The sequence below is a fragment of the Mastigoproctus giganteus genome, chromosome 5, assembly GCF_048544385.1.
Source record: "Mastigoproctus giganteus isolate SK-2022 chromosome 5, ASM4854438v1, whole genome shotgun sequence".
NCBI classification, from domain to species: domain Eukaryota; kingdom Metazoa; phylum Arthropoda; class Arachnida; order Uropygi; family Thelyphonidae; genus Mastigoproctus; species Mastigoproctus giganteus.
This window is the reverse complement of record NC_143579.1, coordinates 125,591,040-125,615,133: the sequence shown is the minus strand read 5'-3', so window position 1 is coordinate 125,615,133 and position 24,094 is coordinate 125,591,040. Positions and strand designations below refer to the sequence as shown.

The following is a 24,094-nucleotide window of genomic DNA, read 5'->3' as shown; positions in this document are numbered from 1 at the left end:
GTGGTCATTCCCTGACTTTCCGTATTTGGTGGGCACGTACTCGAACCCCGGTCTAAATAAGAAGCGTGTGCTATGCACTGCTGATCTTGCCCACCTGGCTACGGAGGCGCCCACTGAAGCCTATAACAGCTATAAAGTAATCTGTAATAGTGCCACAGAAAAGGTTAGGCTGGCAAAGGCAGATTATGAGAAATCGCTGGCAAAGAGAGTAGCACGTAGGGATAAGGGAATTCACATATATAAATGCAAAGAAGAGAAGGACAAACCAGATCAGACCCTTATGTAATGGATGTGGGATAGTATTAGATACTCCAGCTGATGTTGCAGATGAACTGAACAGTTACTTTATGTCTATATTTAGAGAAGAAAAACCCTTTATATCAAAGAGAAGGTATGGAAGTGAAGTTAAAAAATATGTAATTAATGATACTGAAATTCCACATGATTATTTAGTGAAAAAACTCTCGAGGCACAAGTGAGTGCATTGAATCATCGAGGCTAATTATGGGAGCATCACTGGGATCAAAAGAGATACTGTTGTATTGGAAAAGCACCAATTTATCTGCAATACATAAGGGCGGTTCTAAGAGTGAAGTGGGAAATCACAGACCAGTTAATCTAACTTTAGTAGTAGTAAAAATCATGGAGGCAATGATCTAGGGTGGAATTTTGGATCAAATAGATAGAAATGGAATTCTGAAGGATACACAGCATGGTTTTATAATCAGGAAATCATGTTTAATAAATCTAGTTAACTATTTTGACAAGGTCACTCATAAATTGGATTTAGGGAATAATTTCGACATTGTTTATTTGGATTTCAGCAAAGCATTTGACTCAGTCCCACATGAGCAGTTACTTTATAAGCTGGAACAAGTTGCAATCACATGGAAAATCCTTAGATGGATAGCAAGATGGCGTCAGGGCAGGGGGCAAGGGTTGTGACAAATGGTTATTCCCAGTGCTTTTTTTGAAATGGTATGCAACGGTACGGCGTACCGGCACCTTTATTAACAGTGACTTGTGACATTTGGATGCTGTACACTTCAAAATTTGTAATATTCCGTAAATGTTTTTTGCATGTTTACCTACTTTTCAAATAAACTTAAAGTTATTTAACTAAATTTGCATCTCACTGTCTATTGTTAAGATATCTACTATATAAAACTTTATAACCATTTTTTGAATTTAAATTACTCAGTTGGACCTATATTTAACGAACTCCTCTTAGAGCGATTTTTTTTTTGAATTCCCTTGGAAATTACATTTAAAACAGTTTCAGCTGAACGAAGAAAATTTCCATATAACGAACAGCTTAGGAGAGACTTAACTGCATACACACTGTTTGCACTTTTGACCTTCAGACAATTTAGGAAATTAGTGCTGCTGCTGCTGCTAAGCAAGAATTGAGAGAGCTAAAGGGATTACCATTCTACAACTTAGTGGTACCTGGCAACTTAATAAAACCTATCCGACCACGTATCCCACATCTGGAGAAGTCATGCTGGTCAACAGTGAGCAGATCCTTGATCTGCTCAGATCCCAATGAGCTCTCAATTCAAGATCCCAATGAGCTCTGGTTCATCTTCTACTGCAGTTGTGTCCAACCATTTCTCGTACAAGGGGCATATTCAAGGGGGCCGCACTGAGTGATTCGAGAAAAATTATTGTGTTACATTTTTTCCCATATCTTGTTCCATATAAAAGGAAGTTTCTGTTTTCATGTTATCATTTTTTTATTTTCATGCTATATATAAAAAATGCAAATTCCCAATACTTTTAGGTGTAAAAAATCTATGTCACTAATTTATTTTTTAAATTTTATTAAAATTATAAAAGTAAAAATTAAATGCAACAAGGTATCATATCTTAAAGACTATAATAACTAACACTTCACGAAAAGAGAAGACTATTGTTACTTGGTATTGTCTACAATACCAGGGTACCTGCCCACCCACCAATGAAAGGCCAACAAGCCTTCAACGGTGCCATCTCAGTGGTGGTGCCCACTAAGAATAAGTAACAATAGTATTCTCTTTTCATGAAGCTTAACTTATTCGAGGTAGTGCAAGACATGGCAAATGAGAGCCTTGTCGATCAATTCGGCCCTGGAAAGATTGTGCAAGGCTCAAGGGTAAATTTTTTTTCAGCCTGGTCTGTACTTGTTAACAGAAGAGACTGCTTCTACAGGGATAGGATACGCTTAAATAGAAAGGGTGCAAGAATATTTGCTGATGTTATCGAGGCAGTGTTAGGTGGGTCGGAAAACTGCTAGCTTGGGGGGATACAAGAACTAATAGATTAACAGTAGCCACTGGCAGAGGTGAAAGTGATTCTTGCACTGCTTCTACTGGAATGAGCAGCAGCCTGGAAAACAAGATGCAGGATATTTCAGAGACTGCTGGGAGTCATTGCAGTACAAGTAAACACATGGGTTGTGTTGGGTAGCTAAGAATAGGAACAGGTGCATGTATACTTGAATGTACACCAATGCTAGGAGTTTGGTAAATAAATTTGATGAATTTGAGGCATTGCTCAAAACATCAAAGGCAGATACTGTTGGGATATTACAGACAATGTGTACAGAAAGGATAGACAGGATAGGAAGGGAGGAGGGGGGTTATGTTATTAGTTAAGAAACATATAAAATCAAAGGAAGTGAAGCCAGTCGACATCACTGGACAGTGCAATGTCGCATCAGTTTAGTGAGACATAAGCATTGGGAGATCAAAATTGAGAGTAGGAATGTGCTATAGGCCTAATAACTCTGATGAGTATAATAAGAAACTGTACAGGAAAATAGAGTGGGCCAGTAAATCAGAGAATCTTATAATGGGGGATTTTAATTTCCCAGATATTGACTGGAATTTGTGGGTTGTTCACTCACACACTAGCAAGGCTTTTGTGGATTTATTGGATGATTGTTTTCTACATCAGCATGTTCGGGGGGCAACTAGAGGGAGTTGATCTGATTATCAGTAGTGATTCTTCATGCATTAAGAATCTGCAGATAAAGTAACCACTAGGTGGAAGTGATTACAGTGTGCTGAAGTGGGATTTACTCAAAAAGGTAACTACCATCAGGGGTAAAGGGAAGGGTTTTTGCTTTCATAAAGGCGACTACGATGGGTTGAGACAGTATTTAAATTCTATACAGTGGGACCAACTAATGATGTTACCCACAGCAAATTCAAAATGGGAAGCATTCAAAGAACATATCTTGTAAGCTACTAAGCTTTACATACCAACTAAGGTATGTAAAAATAATGTTCAAGGTTTAGGCCTAAATGGATGTCAGGTGAACTAATGAGATATATGGCAGAGAAGAAAAATGCATGGGATACATATAAATTAACATGTGACACAGAAGCCTATGATAGATATAAGCTGGTCTGTAACCAAGTTACAAAGGAGGTTAGGCAGGCGAAGGCAGATTACGAGAAATCATTGGCAAAGGATGCAAAGAAAAACAGCAAAGAATTCTTTACTTATGTAAACAATAGAAGAAAGGGGATGAATCAGATTGGTCCACTTGATATCGATGGTTCAACTGTTCATAATCCTGCTGAGGTAGCTAACAAACTAATTGAATAATTGGCATCAACATTTACACATGAGGAGTTATTCAGCGAGGGGAATGCCAGAGGTGTATTCAACTCTGGCAGTAAGCTAGATAATCTTGTAATAACTGAGAGCAAAGTGGAGGAGAAATTGTTGAAGATAAACACAAGAAAGACACCTGGGGTGGATGGGATCTATCCAGTTATATTAAAGGAGGTAGCAAAGGAAGTAAGCAAACCCTTAGCCATAATTATGAGAGATTCCTTGGACTCAGGGGAGGTACCCATGGACTGGAGATGTCCAAATGTGACCCCAATTCACAAAGGAGGATCAAAGGCTGACACAAGTAATTATAGATCTCTGAATTTAACTTCTGTTCCACGAAAATTAATGGAGGCACTGATTAAAGAAGCACTGCAGGATCATCTAGACAAGACTTCAGTTATAGCTCGGACACAGCATGGTTTTGTTAAGGGAAAGTCTTGCCTGACCAATTTGATTGGATACTATGATGCAGTCACAAAAGAACTGAATGCAGGGAATAACTTTGATATTATATATTTGGATCTTAGAAAGACTTTTGATACTGTTGCACATGGAAGACTGCTGCACAAATTGGAGCAGTGTAGCATTGGAGGCAAATTGCTGCTAGGGATAAAGGGATGGTTGAGGGGGAGAAGACAGAGAGTGGTAATCAACGGACACTGTTCATCGTGGACTAATGTTATTAGTGGAGTCCCTCAGGGTTCAGTGTTGGGTCTATTATTGTTTTCTGTATTTATAAATGATATTGATGATGATATATCAAACTTAATGTCCAAGATTGCAGACCATACAAAGGTTGGCAGGGTTGTTAAGGACATTACTGACGCTATGCTGCTGCTGCAACAGGATCTGGAAAGGTTGAGCAGATGGGCTGAGAGGTGGCAAATGAAGTTTAACATTGACAAATGTAAAGTACCGCAACCCCAGAGCAACATATCAACTCTGTGGTACTACACTGACAGTGGTAGAGAATGAAAAGGACCTGGGGGTAATTGTGCAGGCAGATATGAAGTTCTCTGAGCAGTGCAGATGGGCTGCAAGAGTAGCCCATGGTGTCTTGTCAATGATATACAGGAATTTTTCTAGCAGGGATAAGGAGGTGATTATTCCCTTGTATAAGGCAATGGTCAGGCCACATCTTGAGTATGTATTCAGGTCTGGAGGCCTCATTTCAAGAAGGATGTAGAGCTGCTGGAACAAGTACAGAGAAGGGCAACAAGATTAGTGAATGGAACAAAGGGTTGCTCTTACGAAGAAAGGCTTAAGTTTTGCAAATTACAGTGTCTGGAGACTATGCACTGGCGAGGTGATCTGATAGAGGTGTATACAGCCCTGAATGGTTTGAGCATGCTGAATGCCGATGAGATTCTTCCTCTTGCCCACAATAATCGCCTGAGAGGGCATAAATTCAGATTGAGGAAAGACAGATGTAGGATACATGTACGGAAATTTTCCTTTAGCCAGCGGGTAGTTGGTTGCTGGAACAGACTTCCATCCCTTGTTGTGGAAGTTGATAGCTTAAATAAATTTAAGGCTGAGCTGGACAGGTATTTCGAACAAACGGAGGGGAGAAATGGAAGTGGTTTTTTTTTTTTTTTTTTTTTTTCTTTTGGCTGATACTGCATAAGCTTGCTCTCTTACATCATATGCCTCTACTAATGATAATGCTAACTAGTGAAGGAAGAGCACAATATGAGATATAGATAAAGTGATGCCCTTCACACTAATAACGTAGTTTTTTTGTTTAAGAGTTGTCTATGGTGTGTTTACACCAATATTACATAAATTTATAAAAATATGACTTTTTTTGTTTTTCAAAAAAATACCTTACTTTTGCCATTAAATGCTCACTTAATGAGAATTTTTTGATAATTATTAAAATTTAAAATGCTGTTTTAATTCACTTTCTGCGCAGGCCTTAGGTTGGACACTGCTGGGAATCAACTGTAAGCACCCCATTCAAGAATTAGGAGGGAGTGATTTTCTTTTACCTTGACAAATTGTTTTATAGAAGTGAGTTATCCACATTTTTCCAAAAAATTTATTATGAAATTATTTTTACTTATTTTTTTCATTAATTTTTACTTATTTTTTTACTTATTACTTATTTTATTTTTACTTATTACTTATTTTTTATATATTTCAATAATAAATTTATGCTTAATAAACTGTGTTAATATACTTAATTTGTTGTTCTTATTCCAAAAACATTGCTAGTAACAATATTAGGAAATAATTTTTTAGAGTACTGTACTGTACTTTTCATGTCCTTTTAATTTTCAATTTTTCCTGATAGCAAAGAATTAGTACCGGCACCTATTTTTTTACAAAAAAAAGCACTGGTTATTCCTCAGATTGAGTTGATGTAAGAAGGGGGGTTCCCCAAGGATCAGTATTAGGACCACTATTGCTTTTGATTTTCATAAATGACATCGATGAAGGAATAGACGGCATGATGTCTAAATTTGCAGATGATGTTAAGATTGGTAGAGTAGGTAATGATCACTTCTTCAGAGTGACCTAGACAGACTTCAGGAATGGTCAGAAAAATGGCAGCTATGTTTCAATCCAGCAAAGTGTAAGGGAACAGTAACCCCAAAATATCTTATACACTTGGTGGAGTTGAACTAAAGCCAGTAGTGGCAGAAAGGGAATTGGGTGTTACGATACTGTTAGACATGAAGTTCTCTGAGCATTGTAGACAGGTTGCAAGGAAGGCCCGTGGTGTCCTGTCGATGATTTATCGAACATTTGCTAGTAGAGATAAGGGTGTCATAATCCCATTATATAAGGCTATTGTTAGACCACACTTAGAATATTGTGTTCAATGTAGAAACAGCACCTAAAGAAAGACTTTGAATTTCTTGAAAGGGTCCAAAGACGGGTAACTCAGCTGGTGAGTTTGGCAAAAGGGCATCCATATGAGGAAAGACTTCGAAATGTGGACTGCAGAGCTTGGAAACTATGCACCTTAGAGGAGACTTGATTGAGGTGTTTAAGGCTGCGAGAGGTAAAAGTAAAATGAATGAGGACAAAATTTTCATGGTTATAAATGATTCTAGAACAAGGGGCCATACACTCAAATTATGGGGAGGGGGGGGAGATGTTTAGGCTGAATTGCAGGAAGTTTTATTTTAGTCAGCGAGTTATAAATTACTGGAATAAATTACTTACATGGGTGGTAGAGGCTGACAGTTTGGGGAAATTCGAAGGTCAGCTGGATGGTTACCTATGGGATGAGGGAAGGCACATAGGTTGTCTATTTCCTTTTCTTTTATTAATTATTATTTTTTTTTTAATTTTCTTTTTCTTCTTCTTATTATTTATTTAGTATTATTTTTTTTTTGCTGGTACAGCATAAGCCATAGGCTTCCTTGCATCATGTGGCCACTGCTAATACTTCAATGCACATTATCCTTTATGGGGTGATGAGATATATGATAAACAGTGAATAGTGGCACAACACACAATAAATAATGATTCTGAAAGATACACAATGCACAGTGACCTTGAAAGTCTTGTATCTCAACTCCCACCTGTATTAGAGTGTAGAGTGTATTCAGTATCAAACGGTACCAGGTGTTGCCCCCATCTTAGCATACTATACATTGTGGGGGTTGAAACAGAACACTGTCACTGCCAAAGGTGTATGGATTTTATATATGTGTAGTGCAGTATACTATTGTTTCCTTTCTGTATTATAGTGTATAGTGTGTTCGGGTCTAATGGCACCAGGGGTCCCCTCCATTTCCACGTTGCTTTCATTGTAGGTGTACCAGTTCACTGGGAAGCTCAGAGATTTAAAAGTGTATGAATTTTGTAAGTGTTGTGTATCGTTGTTCTTCTGGCCATTTAGCCGCCAGACCCCTGTTGGGGCCCAACGTTGTCCACACTATGCCTCGTGAAGGCAGACTAGGTACCAAGTAATTTTAAGTTTTCATTCTGGCAGGTCCTGCCATCTAATTTTCTGAGATTTCAGTGGCAAGGACTTAAAAAAAATAATAAATAAGTAAATAAATAAAAAAAATAAATAAATAAAAATTAAAAAATCTTATCTTCCTTCATGGATTAGGCGATCCACCTGTTCTGATCTCGAAGAGGTCTGCCCATCTTTTCTTTGGTCTTCCTCTGTCTCTTTTTCCTTTTGCTCTATATGTATAAGCTAATTTAGGGAATCTATTATCTTCCATTCTTCCTACATGTTCTTTCCATCTTTGTCTATATTCTATAATTTTTCCATTAATTCAGGAAATCTTTAATTCCTTTCTAATATTTACACTTGGTATTTTATTTAATTTTTTGTACATCCTTTAACATATCTTAAAAATTTCATTTCTGTAGCTTGTATTCTATTAATGTCTCTGTTTCAGTATCCATGTTTCAGAACCATAAAGAAGTGTTGATATTGCCATTACTTTGTAAAATTTCAATTCTGTTTCTTTCCTTGTTTTCTTAGCCAGAGTTCTTTTTATTGTTCCACATATATTTTGAAATTTCACCCAATTTCTGGTTTATATCTTCTTCGACATCATATGTTATATCACATCCTAGATATTTAAAATGTTTTACTTGTTCTAGTATTTTATTGTCTATAACTATTTTTGTTCTCACCGTATTTTTTCCTTTAAAAGCCATTGTTCTAGTTTTCATTGTTGATATTTTAACTTTATATTCTTCTGTTATTTGGTTTAATTTAAATACTGTACTGCTCTTTGTAAATTATCTTCAATAACTTGAATAATTACTTGATCATCTGCAAATAACAGTGTATTAATCCTATTCTTTGTATTTAAATATATACCTGTATTAATTTCTTCTTTCCATTTACATATCGTATCCTCGATATATATGTTAAACAGACCAGGTGACAAACTACATCCCTGTCTAACTCCTTGATTTATTATAATTAATCTTCTGTTAATTTATTACCTGTATCTATTACTATTTTTGTTCCTTGATATAAACTATTTTTGTAAGATGCTATGGGTATCCTTTATTACTCAATATGTCCCATAGTTTTCATCTGTTTACTCGATCAAATGCTTTTTCATAATCAATAAATGCTAAATCCATTTCTAAATTAAACTCTTTTCGTTTTTCTATTATTTGTTTTAATATAAATATATTATCTGTACATGATCTTCCTTTTCTGAATCCTGCCTGTTCTATTAATATTTCATCAGAGATAATTTTAATTCTATTATTTATTATTTTGCTATACATTTTATATACTGTATTTTAGTATGCTAATCCCTCTATAATTCTTTGTATCATTTCTATTTCCTTTTTTTAAATATTGAAGTAATTTTTGCTACCTTCCATTCTTCGGGTATTTTGTATTGTTCCCAACATTTATTAAATAAATTTAGTTTCCTGTCTTACAAAAAAACTTCCTCCATACTTGATCAGTTCTGCATTTATACCATCCATTCCTACTGCTTTCCTATTTTTTGTAGCTTTCAAAGCCTTTTCCAATTCTTCCTTCGTTATTGGATCTATGTCACTAACTGGGTCTAACTGTATCTCTTCTGTTTGATATGTTGGATCTTTTCACAATTCTTCATAATGTTTTTTCCATTGTTCTTCCTTTATTATATTTATTCTTGAAGTGTCTTTCTCTGTGCTATTCATTGAGGAACTGGCTCTCTGGCTGTTCTACAGGTGAGCAGAATCACTGCTCTCTGGAGTTCCATGTAATTGTTCTCTGGGAGACCTGTTGCTGCTAATTTCTTATAAAGGCTCTTTCACACCATGCCATTGGTGAAACGATGATTGGGATGGCCACTGCTTGTTCCATAAACCACATTTCTTTGACTTCCTGTCTTAGGTCTCTGTACTTGAAAGTTAATTAATATTAAGGTGGTAGATGACTTTCATCAACGGTGAAATACCACCACTTTGCTTATTGGAGGCTTGAAGTGGTGAAACCCATGTTTAGTCTCTGGAACAAAGTCTCCGGCACCCCCCTCCCCCCATACTTCTCCTTCAACCCATGCATGGTACTAAGTACTATAGGTTTTGATACCTTTCGTGTTTGGGCTTTTCATAAAAAAAAAAAAAAAAATTCAGTGTCCGTAGATTTACCATTCTTAACTTGCCGCCATTGTTATACGATACAACGTTATATCGCGAACTAGATAGCATAAGCTTAGTATAGTATATAATATAATATTGTTAATTAATCAATAAAATCTATTAATCTTGTTAAACTTCATTGTCAATTAAATTGTACTTTTTAACTAAACACATATAACGACTTAGATTACAAACGTAACATAATAAATTAATATATAACTTGATGCAGAAGTTATATAAATGGAACTCGTAGATAATATTTGATACTGAAAAATATATACAGCGTTATAACTGTGTTGGGATACAAGTTTAGGGTTATAATTTTGTACTCAAATTGAAATTTTATTGAAATTAAATCGAAATCATGACTCAGACCAGAGCAGCAAAGCAAAGGCTCAAGCTAATGGAAGTGTTGTGGCTCGGAGAAGAACTGAGGGGGGCAGTTGCCCTCTGAATCACAGCCTTTTAAAATGCACTGCTTGCTTGATGTTTGTGGAGCAATCGGGTCCGGGACATGATATTGCCATGGGGGATATCTTTGTGAAGGCGCGATATAACGAGTGTAAGGAAATCAGGCGAGAACTCAACGTTGTTATTTGTTATTGTTATTTGGTTTTTAGGAGCATTAGCAACTAAGGCCATATTGCTTCGGGATATGCGGTGGTCATTTCCTGACCTTTCCGCATCCTCCGTATTTGGGGTGACAGGCTCGAACCCCGGTCTAATCAAGAAGCGTGTGCTACGCACTGCTGCTCCTTCCCACCTGGCTACGGAGGCGGCTCAACGTTGTTATGGACCCTATATAAGAGCTTGAAAGACATGGTGGATGCCCTCGAAGGATCTAAATTCAGCGGCCCATCAAGCTCTCAGCTGCCCACATCAACGCCAGAGCTTGCACTTGGTCATCACGCAACACAGCGGCAACCCCTAAGGCAGAATGCATTGGTCACACAGGAACTAGTAGTTGTTCGTGACTCTATTGTCAGGGAAACGGGGAACATGCTTTGTAAAAAGGATAGGTGGAACAGGACCAGGGTATGTCTGCCAGGGGCAAAGGTTGATGATGCTATAGAAAGGTTATCATCTTTTAAGGGCACAAAAGGTGATATAGTTGTACACGTTGGCACTATTGATATTAAGAATAGGACACCAGCAGAATTACTTAACAAGTACAGGTCACTTGGGAAAAAAAGCAGTGAATTAGGGTTGAAGTTGAAAGTGTGTGCAATTCTGCCCAGACAGAATTGTATAGACAGGTTATATACCGTACTAGATAGCATTAGTTGAACTTCGTTAGCAGTTAAATTGTACGTTTAAATAAATACATATAACGACTTAGATTACAAACGTAATATAATTAATTATATTTAACATAATTAATAACATAACATAATTAATTATAATTAATTAATAAATTAATAGAATCATGACTCAGACCAGAGCAGCAAAGCAAAAGGCTCAAGCTAATGGAAGTGCTGTGGCTCAGAGCAGAACTGAGGGGGGCAGTTGTCCTCTGACTCACAGCCTTATAAAATGCACTGTTTGCTTGATGTTTGCAGAGTAATCGGGTACGGGACATGATACTGCCAAGGGGGATGTCTTTGTGTGTGCGTGATGCAAGGAGTGTATCGATATCAGGCAACAACGCCGAGTTGTTGCCTGATATCGATACACTCCTTGTGGGCCTATATGAGAGCTTGAAGGACAGGGTGGATGCCCTCGAAGAAACTAAATTGAGGGCCCATCAAGCTCTCAGCTGCCCACATCAATGCCAGAGATTGCACTTGGGCATCGCGTGACACAGAGACAACCCCCAAGGCAGAATGCGCTGGTCACGAAGGAACTAGTAGTTGTTGGTGACTCTATTGTCAGAGAAACGAGGTACATGCTTTGTAAAAAAGATAGGTGGAACAGGACTAGGGTATGTCTGCCAGGGGCAAAGGTTGATGACGTTGTAGAGCGAATATCATCTTTTAAGGGCACAAAAGGTGATATAGTTGTACACGTTGGCACTAATAATATTAAGAGTAGGAGACCGGCAGAATTACTTAACAAGTACAGGTCACTGTTGAACAAAAGCCGAGAATTAGGGTTGAATTTGAAAGTGTCTGCAATTCTGCCCAGACACGATAGGAGGGAGTATATGATGAGAGCCTTGTCGATCAATTCGGCCCTGGAAAGATTGTGCAAGGCTCAAGGGGTAGAATTTTTTTCAGCCTGGACTGTACTTGTTAACAGGAGAGATTGCTTCTACAGGGATGGGATACACTTAAATAGAAAGGGTGCAAGAATATTTGCTGATGCTATCGAGGCAGTCTTAGTGGGTCTGAAAACTGCTAGCTTGGGGGGATACAAGGTCTAATAGATTTTAACAGTAGCCACTACAGAGGTGAAAGTGATTCTTGCACTGCTACCATTGAAATGAGCAGCAGCCTGGAAAACAAGATGCAGGATATTTCAGAGACTACTGGGAGTCATTGCAGTACAAGGAAACACATGGGTTGTGTTAGGGTAGCTAAGAAAAAGAACAGGTGCATGCATACTTGCGTGTCACCAATGCTAGGAGTTTGGTAAATAAATTTGATGAATTTAAGGTATTGCTCAAAACATCAAGGGTAGATATTGTTGGGATATCAGAGACTTGGTGTCACACAGATATAAGGAATGCAGAACTGGAATTTGGGGAGTACAATGTGAACAGAAAGGATAGACAGGATAGGAAGGAAGGAGGGGTTATGCTATTAGTTAAGAAACACATAAAAACCAAGGAAGCGAAGCCAGTCGACATCGCTGGACAGTGCAGTGTCGAGTCAGTTTGGTGTGACATAAGCATTGGGAGATCAAAATTGAGAGTAGGAGTGCGCTATAGGCCTAATGACTCTGATGAGTATAATAAGAAACTGTACAGGGAAACAGTGGGCCAGTAAATCAGAAAGTCTTATATTGGAGGATTTTAATTATCCAGATAGTGACTGGAATTTGTGAGCTGGTCACTCACGCACTAGCAAGGCTTTTGCGGATTTATTGGATGATTGTTTTCTACAGCAGCATGTTCGGGAGGCAACTATAGGGAATAATACTCTTGATCTGATTATCAGTGGTAATTCTTCATGCATTAAGAATCTGCAGATAAAGAAACCACGAGGTGGCAGTGATCAGTGTGCTGAAGTGGGATTTACTCAGAGTTAACTACCATCAGGGATAAACTGAAGAGTTTTTGCTTTCGCAAAGGTAACTACGATGGTCTGAGACAGTTTTTAAATTCAATACATTGGGACCAACTGATGATGTTACCAACAGCAAATTCAAAATGAGAAGCATTCAAAGAAGTAATCATGGAAGATACTAGGCTTTACATACCAACTAAGAAATATTGTTCAAGGTTTAGGCCTAAATGGATGTCAGATGAACTAATCACACATATGGCAGAGAAGAAAAATGAATGGGACACATATAAATTAATGGGTGACATGGAAGCCTATGATAGATATAAGCTGGTCTGTAACCAAGTCACAAAGGAGATTAGGCAGGCAAAGGCAGATTATCAGAAATCCTTTGCAAAGAATGCAAAGAAAAACAGAACAGAGTTCTTTACCTATTTAAACTCTAGAAGGAAAGGGATGAATCAGATTGGTTTACTGGATATTGATGGTTCAACAGGATCCTGCTCAGGTGGCTAACAAACTAAACGAGTATTTTGCAACTACATTCACACATGAGGAGTTATTCAGGAAGAGGAATGCTAGAGGTGAAGTAAACTCTGGCAGTGAGCTAGATGATTTTGTAATAACTGAGAGGAAAGTGGAGGAGAAATTGTTGAGGATAAACAGAAGAAAGGCACCTGGGGTGGATGGGATCTATCTAGTTATATTAAAGGAGGCAGCAAAGGAAGCAAGCAAACCCTTAGCCATAATTATGAGTGCTTCTTTGGACTCAGGGAAGGTATCCATAGACTGAAGAAGTGCAAATGTGACACCAATTCACAAAGGAGGATCCAAGGCTGACACAAGTAATTATAGACTTGTGAGTTTAACTTCTGTTCCTGGAAAATTAATGGAGGCACTGGTTAAAGAAGCACTGCAGGATCATCTAGACAAGACTTTAGTTATAGATCGGACACAGCATGGTTTTGTTAAGGGAAAGTCTTGCCTAACCAATTTGATTGGATACTATGATGCAGTCACAAAAGAACTGGATCCAGGGAATAATTTTGATATTATATATTTGGATCTTAGAAAGGCTTTTGATACTGTTGCACATAGAAGACTGCCGCACAAATTGGAGGCAAATTGCTGCTTTGGAAAAAGGGATGGTTGAGGGGGACAAGACAGAGAATGGTAATTAATGGACACTGCTCACTCATCATGGACTAATGTTATTAGTGGAGTCTCTCAGGGTTCAGTGTTGGGTCCGTTTTTGTTTTCTTTATTTATAAATAATAGTAGTAGTGGCATGTGGTGCAAGAAAGCAAGTGTATGAGCTTATGCAGCATCAGCCAAAAAAAAAAAAAAAAAAAAAAAAAATCACACCATTCTCTCCAAATGCCTGTCCAGTTCCTCCTTAAATTTATTTAATCTATTAACTTCCATAACGACAGATGGAAGTTTGTTCCAGCAGCTAACCACCCGCTGGCTAAAGGCAAATTTAAGGTAATTGATATTGATGATAGTACATCAAGCTTAATGTCCAAGTTTGCAGACGATACAAAGGTTGGCAGGGTTGTTAAGGACACTACTGACACTATGCTGCTGCAACAGGATCTGGAAAGGTTGAGCAGATGGGCTGAGACGTGGCAAATGAAGTTTAACATTGACAAATATAAATTACCTCATAAGGGAAATAGTAACCTCAGAACAACGTATCAACTCTGTAATACTACACTGACAGTGGTAGAGAATGAAAAGGACCTGGGGGTAATTGTGCAGGCAGATATATGAAGTTCTCTCAGCACTGCAGACAGGCTGCAAGAGTAGCTCATAGCGTCTTGTCAATGATATACAGGAATTTTTCTAGCAGGGATAAGGAGGTGATTATTCGCTTGTACAAACGTATAAGGCAATGGTCAGGCCACACCTTGAGTACTGTATACAGGTCAGCAGGCCTCATTTCAAGAAGGATGTAGAGCTGCTGGAACAAGTACAGAGAAGGGCAACAAGATTAGTGAATGGAACAAATTGCTGTTACGAAGAAAGGCTTAAGTTTTGCAAATTACAGTGTCTTGGAGACTAGGCACCTGTGAAGTGATCTGATAGAGGTGTATAAAGCCTTGAATGGTTTGAGCATGCTCAATGCCGATGGGATTCTTCCTCTTGCTCAGAATAATCACCTGAGAGGGCATAAATTCAAATTGAGGAAAGACAGATGTAGGATAGATGTGTGGAAATTTGCCTTTTTCCAGCGGGTAGTTTGGTTGGAGGAACAGACTTCCATCCCTTGTTGTGGAAGTTGATAGACTAAATAAATTTAAGGTTCAGCTGGACAGGTATTTCGAATGACCGTAGAGTGAAATAGGAGTGTTTTTTTTTTTTTTTTGGCTGATGCTGCATAAGCTTGCTTTCTTCCATCATATGCCTCAACTAATGCTAATGTTATTCAAGTGTTTCATCATTTTATATCCCAAATTTTATCTTCCATGAACATCATGTTCTATTGTGCTTATAAATCTATCCAATGACTCTGCTTTAACCTTCCTTATTATATCTTTAGTTTTATTGCGTTCTTCTTTATATATTTCTTCATTCTCACTTGTCCTGTTTTGTATATATTTAAGATATTTATCTTGTTTATCTTGTACTGCTTTAGCTATTTTTCCATTCCATATCTTTCTCCCTCTTCTTATAGTTTTCCTGAATTGTCCTAGTGTCTCTTTTGCTATCTTTTGAATTATATTTCGTATATTATTCCATTCTTCTTCTATTTGTTCTCTCTCCGATGTTTTACTTATTTCGTCTTTAATCCTTTTTTCATATAAATTTTGTATACTTTCTTCTTGAAGTAGATATACTATTGGCATTAATATTAGTAGAGGCATATGATGCAAGAAATCAAGCTTATGCAGCATCAGCCTAAAAAAAAAACCACTTCCATTTCACCCCTCTGTTCGTTCGAAATAGCTGTCCAGCTCAGCCTTAAATTTATTTAGGCTATCAACTTCCACAACAAGGGATGGAAGTCTGTTCCACCAACCAAATACCCACTGGCTAAAGGCAAATTTAAGCACATCTATCCTACATGTCATTCCTCAATCTGAATTTATGCCCTCTCTGGTGATTATTCTGAGCAAGAGGAAGAATCCCATCGCACTGAGCATGCTCAAACCATTCAAGGCTTTATACGCTTCTATCAGATCATCTCACTGGGCCTAGTCTCCAGACACTGTAATTTGCAAAACTTAAGCCTTTCTTCGTTAGAGCAACCTTTGGTTCCATTCACTAATCTTGTTGCCCATCTCTGTACTCGTTCCAGCAGCTCTTCATCCTTCTTGAAATGAGGCCTCGAGACATGTATACAGTACCCTAGGTGTGGCCTGACCATTCCCTTATACAAAGGAATAATCACCTCCTTATCCCTGCTAGAAAAATTCCTGTATATCATTGACAAGACATCATGAGCTACTCTTGCAGCCGGTCTGCACTGCTCAGAGAACTCCATATCTACCTGCACAATTACCCCCAGGTCCTTTTCAGTCTCTGCCACTGTCAGCAGTAACACAGAGTTAATACGTTGCTCTGGGGTTGCTGTTTCCCAGCGTCAGTAGTGTCCTTAACAAACCTGCCAACCTTTGTATTGTCTGCAAAGGACATTAAGCTTGATATACCATCATCAATATCATTTATAAATACAGAAAACAATAATGGACCTAACACTGAACAATGAGGGACTCCACTAATAACATTAGTCCACGATGAGCAGTGTCCATTGATTACTACTCTCTGTTTTCTCCCGCTCAACCATCCCTTAATCCATAGCAGCAATTTGCCTCCAATGCCATACTGCTCCAATTTGTGCAACAGTCTTCCATGTGCAACAGTATCAAAAGCCTTTCTAGGATCCAAATATATAATATCAAAGTTATTCCCTGATTCCAGTTCTTTTGTGACTGCATCATAATATCCAATCAAATTGGTTAGGCAAAATTTTCCCTTAACAAAACCATGCTGTGTCCGAGCTATAAATGAAGTCTTGTTTAGATGATCCTGCAGTGCTTCTTTAACCAGTGCCTGCATTAATTTTCCTGGAACAGAAGTTAAACTCACAGGTCTATAATTACTTGTGTCAGCCTTTGATCCTCCTTTGTGAACTGGGGTCACATTTGCACATTACTTTATAACCCAACTCCTCCTTCCCCTGTTTAATAGCTTTTCTCTTCTTCCATTTACCCCATAACTCTATTTTTGAAACCACTAAAAATGATCTGAGTTAATATCATATCCTGTAAACACTAGTATCTTGACATTGTTTTGCTAATTTTTGATTTACTATTACATAGTCTATTATTGATTGTGTACCTCTTGCTGACGATGTATATTTATGTATATCACATTTTCTAAAAAATTTATGTATCTTTAAATTATTAAATGTTGCAAAATCTCTTAATTTATATCCACCATTTCCATTTACTTTATTTTCTCCATAACATCCCATAATATTTGTTATTGGCTGATTCCCTACCAGAGCATTATAATCTCCCAAAATAACTACATGCTCCTTTTTTATATTCTTATCTAGTTCTTTTTGTAACTCTAAATAAAATTTCTGTTTCTCCCTCTTTTCCATCTTCTGGAGCATAAATTCCAATTATACATAAGTAACCTCTGTTTAATTTAAATCTTACTGTTATTATTCTATTATTTATAAATGTGTAGCTCTGTATTTTGGTTTTTAGTTTTCCATTTCCGATCTATTAATATTGCTACCCCTCCACTAACTCTTTCCTTTTGATCTACCCCACTGTATATCATTGTATAAGAATCATAATCTTTCGTACCATTTAATTTTTTCTTTGTTTCTGTTATTACTGCTATATTTACTTTCTTCTGTTTTAAATGTTTAAGTAGTTCGACTTCTTTGTATCCTAATCCTTCTCTTATGTGCCATGTTGCAATATTTAAAATGTCCGTTATTCCTTTTCGTTTCCTTTATCCAGTCCGAGTCACATCCCTTTGTCCGTCCGGTTTTCCTCTCAGCTTTATGAGTTTTTATTTTTTTTACATGGGGAGGGAACCAGCCTCCCGCACAACCCCCAACCTGGAGGACCAGGTTGTTACTCTTCGTCTGATCCCTACCCTCAAGAGTTCTTATCTGTTACCCCAACTGGACATATCATCTAGATGATATGTCCAGTTGGGGTAACAGATAAGAACTGTTATTCAACTGAATAACAGTTCAACTGAAGAACTGTTATTCAAGTGAGCAGGTAGCTAATGCCAGGGAAGCAAGCCTAAAAAACTTCAAGGGTTGTGTTAGGGTAGTTAAATATACAAGAACAGTAAGTCTTTATTGTTTATATGGTAATGTTAGAAGTGTCGTCAATAAAATGAGCGAATTCGAATTGCTTGTTAAAACAAGTAACGCGGACATAATAGGGCTTACGGAGACGTGGTGCCACCCGGAAATTGGGGATGACGAGTACGGTATATAGGAAGGACAGGGTAGATAGAAGGGGTGGGGGGTTAATGCTTCTTATCAGAAGCAGCCTGAGTGCGACAATAGCTTTCCAGGATTCAGACGTTTCACATGCTAGTATAGAATCTGTATGGTGTGAAATAGTTGGAAACAAAGGTATAATACGAGTAGGAGTAATCTACAGACCAGGTGATTGTGAAGATTATGACGAAAGCCTCTACATGCAAATGTAATGGACAAGTAAGCATCAATGTCTTATTATGGGTGATTTCAATTTGCCTCTAATTGATTGGAGTAAATGGGAAGGAAACTCGACATGGGGAACAAAATTTCTAAATCAACTAGATGACCGTTATTTGTATCAACATGTCAGGGAAAGTACTAGAGAAAAGAATAACCTAGACCTCATCATCACCCATGAATCAGATGACATAACAGGGCTGACAGTAGAGGAACCAGTAGCAGGAAGTGATCACGGAGTTCTACGGTGGATGATGATGAGAGAGGTAGCAGTAGTAAAAGGCAAAGGAATGGGTTTTAATGTCAGAAAAGGAAATTACGATGCCTTAAGGTACTACATGGCCTCTATTAACTGGATAGATATCATGCAGAGAATGAATACAATTGAACTGTGGTATGCTTTTAAAACATTAATCACAGATGCCTTGAATGCGTATTTTTTACCATTAAAAAAATACTCCACGAGGAGGGTTCCAAGTTGGATGAATAGTGAAGTTGCCACATTACTTGAGCACAAAAAGGTGGCATGGAAATGTTACAGAGCAATAAAAAGTGGGGGGGGGGAATAAGAAATTCTTCACATACAGTGAAACTTCCCTTTAACGGACAGCCATGAGGAACGAAAATGTGTCCATTAGAGAGAAGTGTCCGCTAACAAGAAGTCTGAGGGAGAAAAAAAAAAAGAAAGAAAGAAAAATCGTTAAACGTTTAATGTAAAATTAAATTAAAATATATACAGATTTTGAATAATATTTTTGTAAATAATATACAATTACATACACAAGAGATAAAGTAAAATCATTAAACGTTTAATGTAAAATTAAATTAAATTATATACAGATTTTGCACAATATTTTTGTAAATAATATACATACAATTGTGCTATGCATATTATGACTTTATCTTAAGAAAAATACATACAGGAATCACTTATTTTCTTCTGCACCTTCTTCCGGCTGATAATTTTGTTTTCAACATTTGTTTGGAGTGAAGAAACCATCGAAAGTCCTTCAGTATCTTCTTCAGCGACGAAAAACATTTTTAAACAATTGATTTGTATGAGCGCTTCTTCTATTTTCATCGGTGGTTCGTCGTTAATATGTTCTTCGACAGAATGACCTCCTTCCATTTCTTCATCCTCATGAGGAACTCCTAGAAAAATATCGATGATAATGTCGTTGATATCTAGAGCACCATCTTCTGTAGTGAGGTTCGAGTCTATATCTTTGTAGCCAGGGTCACTGGCTTCAACATCTATTATCAATAGATGTTGAAGTTCTTGTTCTTCTTGGTGCTCCACATTGCCGTTCACAACTTCAATTTTGGCGTTTGAGAAGCCAGACTTTACAAAACAGTTCACGACAGTTTGTTTTCTAATTGCGTTTACTGAAGTGGAAATCCATTGATTCGGATCTAGGATGCTGATTTTCTTTGCAAGGTCACTCGCACATGTTACATCGTTCATGTTTGCAATGAGATGTCTTAAAACACGTTTTCTGTAGTGAAGTTTAAAATTTTTTATTATCCCTTGATCCAAGGGCTGACACTCTGCAGATGTGTTTGGTGGCAGAAAAACGATTTGAATGTTGGACAATTCAATGTGCGGGTGAGATGCAGCATTATCCATGAAAAGAATAATTTTTCTGTTTTGACGAATCATGTTTTGGTTAAAGTGACTTATCCATTTGCTCATGATATCTCGTGTCATCCACGCTTTTTTATTAGACTTCCACTCAACATTCAAAAGATTCAACTTTATGCCCTTGAAACAACGAGGATTTTGTGGTTTTCCTATAACAAGAGGTTGTTCAAAGTCTCCAAGCATATTTGTACACAATAGTACAGTCAAGCGTTCCTTAGAAATTTTTCCGCCCTGGCACTTTCCGTTTTTCAGACTCATTGTTTTTTCAGGAAGAGCTTTAAAAAACAACCTTGTTTCGTCGCTCTTTGAGTAGACCGGGGTTCAAGCCCCTGACTGCTGAATACGGTCGATCTGCCAACCCGCACTGGACCAGCGTGGCAGATTATGGTCCATTTCCCTCAGCATGAATTGTTGAGGAGGCTTCCACCCTGCAGTGGGTTGATAATGGCTGCACTTTACTTTTTACTTTTTACGCAGGTCGAGAGAGCCTTTAAGGAGAATAGATGGAGATGGATGAGGTTTTCACAGGTGATATGGTGAGAAAGTTCTTTGCTACCCAGGTTTGAAGCAGTCGAAAGGCGTGGTTGGCCAGGGTCTCAAAGCTGAGCTCTTGAGTTTGCTTCCATTGTAAGGATGAGGTTGTCATCTGCAAAAAGCCTGGGATTTGACTTCCCCCAGGTCCATCCTCAAGAACCCATAGAGGACAATGTTTGAGAGCAATGGGGGCCCAGCACAGATCCCTACGGACAGCCTCAGTATATCTGTTTTACTATCTTCTTGTATGGGGTATTGATCTTTCTCTGTGATAGGTAATCTTTAATGGTATTGAATATATTTATTGGCAACCTGGCCTCCCTCAGCCTGCCAAGGACACTCAGCCACCAAAGTGAGTCAAACCCCCCCTTCATTCCCTCGCTGCAATGAGCAGGTTTTTCATGCATCTATTGTGGAGGAACCTGGTTTGAACCCATATTGGTTCACCACTGGTAGTCCTGCTGCTTGTAGTGCTAGGAAATTATTTTATGCAGTAATCTCATGTACAGTTTACTCACCACTGATAGAAGTGCAACGGGTCTATACGAGTCTGGAATCTCTGGCTGTTAGGTTGGATTCTTCAAAATTAACTTAATATTTGCTGCTGTCTTCCATTCAGTTGGGTATTTTTCTGCTTCCATACAGCAGTTAAACAGATTCAGCAGAAGGTTCGGTGCATATTCAGCTACCTTTTTAACAATTTCTGGCTCTATCAGATCTAAGCCTGGACATTTCTTGGTTTTGATCTCTGCAATGGCTACCATGAGAAGGGGGGGCTCCTGCTGCGATGTGTCATAATTCTGGTTTTCTTGGCACAATTGGTGCTGTTCTTGTTGGATCGGTATAGCTGGGTCCTTGAAAATAATGCCGAGAATATTTTCCATTGATTGCTCCCAAGTTGTGGTGAGCACACCCTGCAGTGTCCGAGTGGATGTTAAAACTTCGTCTCTGGGGAGTTTGTTGATGGTGACTTTGTAAACCATCCCCCAGGGGTTAGCATTTCCTGTTGCGGAGACTAAGCCCTCCCATGATCACTTTTTACTTTTCTTGATAGTTTCTGTATAATGATTCTTGACATCTCTGTAGTGCTACTTAAGCACTTCAACTTCTGCAGTCGGCCAGGTCCTCCGTGCTCTTTGGAAGTCTTTCCTTCTTTTAATTGCTTCTCTCCTTAGTTGCTGAATCTCAGGGGTCCACCAGGCAATGGATTTTTTCTTTTTATAGCTGTTGCATTGGCACTTGTAATAATTTCTGTTACCTTGTGTTGGCATGAGTCAGGATCACTCCATTGGTCCAGCATCTGTTGATTATTTTCTACCGTTGCAGTCAAGGAGTTGCTGAAGAGCTCCCAGTCTGCTTTAGTTATGGCAAATCTGTTATGGAGCTGCTTGACTGGCGGTGTTCTTGTTAGAGTTCTGGTAATTTGAAAGGTTATAACACGGTGATAACATGGTGAAATCAGTAAAAGGGTGACTGTATAAGGAAAGACTTCAATTATGTTGGCTACAGGGGAAGGGGTTTAGACTAGATTGCAGGAAGGTCTCTTTTAGCCAATTTTTTGTTGATTACTAGAACAAGTTTTCTTGCCACGGAGTCAAGGCTGATATTTTTCTTTTTTCTTTTTCGGCCAGTACAGCAAAAGCCTATAGCTTCCTTGCACTATATGGCTAACACTATTACTAGTACTACTTTAACAACAAAGTCACTCACAGAATCTCAACTTATTCTAGTAACAGTTAAGAGAGCATGGCTCAATAAACTCAACAAATACCGGAAACATCATAACAAACAAGTTTCCAATATCTAGTTGGCATATTTGCATGCCTAGTTAATATAATTTATACTAATTCAATAAGAAAGAGAGACAGACAAACAGAGAGAGAGAGAGAGAGAGAGAGAGAGAGAGAGAGAGAAAGATTAATATATACAACTTAATAAGCATGAACTATTATAAATCATTTAAGAAAATTTGCAACCTAAAATCTTCAACAGAAATATATTATCTGTGCAATTTTCTATATATATATATATATACTTTAGACAAGACAATACACAAGAAAACTGCATTACCAGGAATATAGAGCCAACAGTTTTGTTTCAACAAGAATGAAAGCATGACAGAAAGACTCCTGACTTCGATAACTGGATCTCACTTTTTCCAGTACTGTCTGAAGAAGATTTACACTGGTGGTACTTAAACTTTGATTTACCAAAAGTCTCTCAACAGCCTGAAAAATAATTAAAGGATTTTTGTAGTTTTTTCCATTAAGCAGATAACTTTATCTTTATTTGATTTTTAACACAGCATTATAAGATGGGTAACAGAGGTCACATACCATAATTTAAGTTCTTTAACACAGCCTACCATTCTTACCTAAAAAAAATGGCTTTCACAAATGATATACAGGCAGATCCCGCTTTACAAGTTATTTTTTAAAGTATCGAGTATCAACAAAATCAAATATATAGCGCATTCCGAATAATGGGACCACATCAGGCAAAATGAAATGTGGTCCTATTATGCGGCTGGTCCCTTGCTGCAGTAACAGTACAGTTTCAGTTTCAACTGGTGCTGTTTCAGCATTCTCTGTCTGAATACTGAAAGCCAATGTGAGCAAAACAGTTTTCAACTGTCTTGCAATCGATCTCGTTGTTGTTTGTTTGTTTGTTTGTTATTTGATTTTTAGGAGCATTAGCAACTAAGGCCATATTGCTCCGGGATATGCGGTGGTCATTCCCTGATCTTTCCACATCCTCTGTATTTGGTGGTGACGGGCTCGAACCCTGATCTAATCAAGAAGCGTGTGCTACGCACTGCTGCTCCTTCCCACTTGACTATGGAAGCAGCTATCGATCTCGTGACAGCTGTCCGTAACATATTGTATCGCTTGTAAAATGGTCACCTTTGCACAGATTTCCTTTGCTGTTGATGATGTATAGAGATTTTCTTCAAAGGCTTCAAGTTAACCAGCTTTGTGCAATATGCCGTCTTCAGATTCTTTATGATACCCATATCCATGGGTTGTATCAAGGATGTTATGTTGGATGGAAAGAATTCCATTTGAACATTGTTCAGATAATCAAAATAAGGGTGTGCAGCGCAGTTGTCAAGAAGCAACAGAATTTTTCTTGAGTTCCACTGTAGTTCAACATTCCAATTCCTTAGCCATTGCTCAAAAATTTCAGATGTCATCCAAGCATTTTTATTAGGGTGGTAGATAACTGGTAAACCGTCCAGTCTACGTCCCTTGAAACAACGTTGCTTTGCTCTTTTCCCAATCAGCAAAATCTTCCGTTTATCAGATCCCAACATGTTTGCACAGCATAAGACAGTTACGCCATCCATAGCCTTTTTTGAACACACCAAAATTT

The 24,094-nt window shown here is 37.9% G+C and overlaps 1 protein-coding gene across 1 annotated transcript in view; it reads right to left on the bottom strand.

The window, feature by feature from the left end:
- Nucleotides 1-24,094, bottom strand: part of HPS1 (Hermansky-Pudlak syndrome 1 protein) — a 455,504-nt gene that overhangs the window by 294,029 nt on the left and 137,381 nt on the right. Inside the window, exon 6 of the mRNA XM_090374645.1 lies at nt 22,793-22,950. Within this exon, the coding sequence (XP_090230771.1) occupies nt 22,793-22,950 (158 nt within the window). The remainder of the gene's footprint in view (nt 1-22,792; nt 22,951-24,094) is intronic.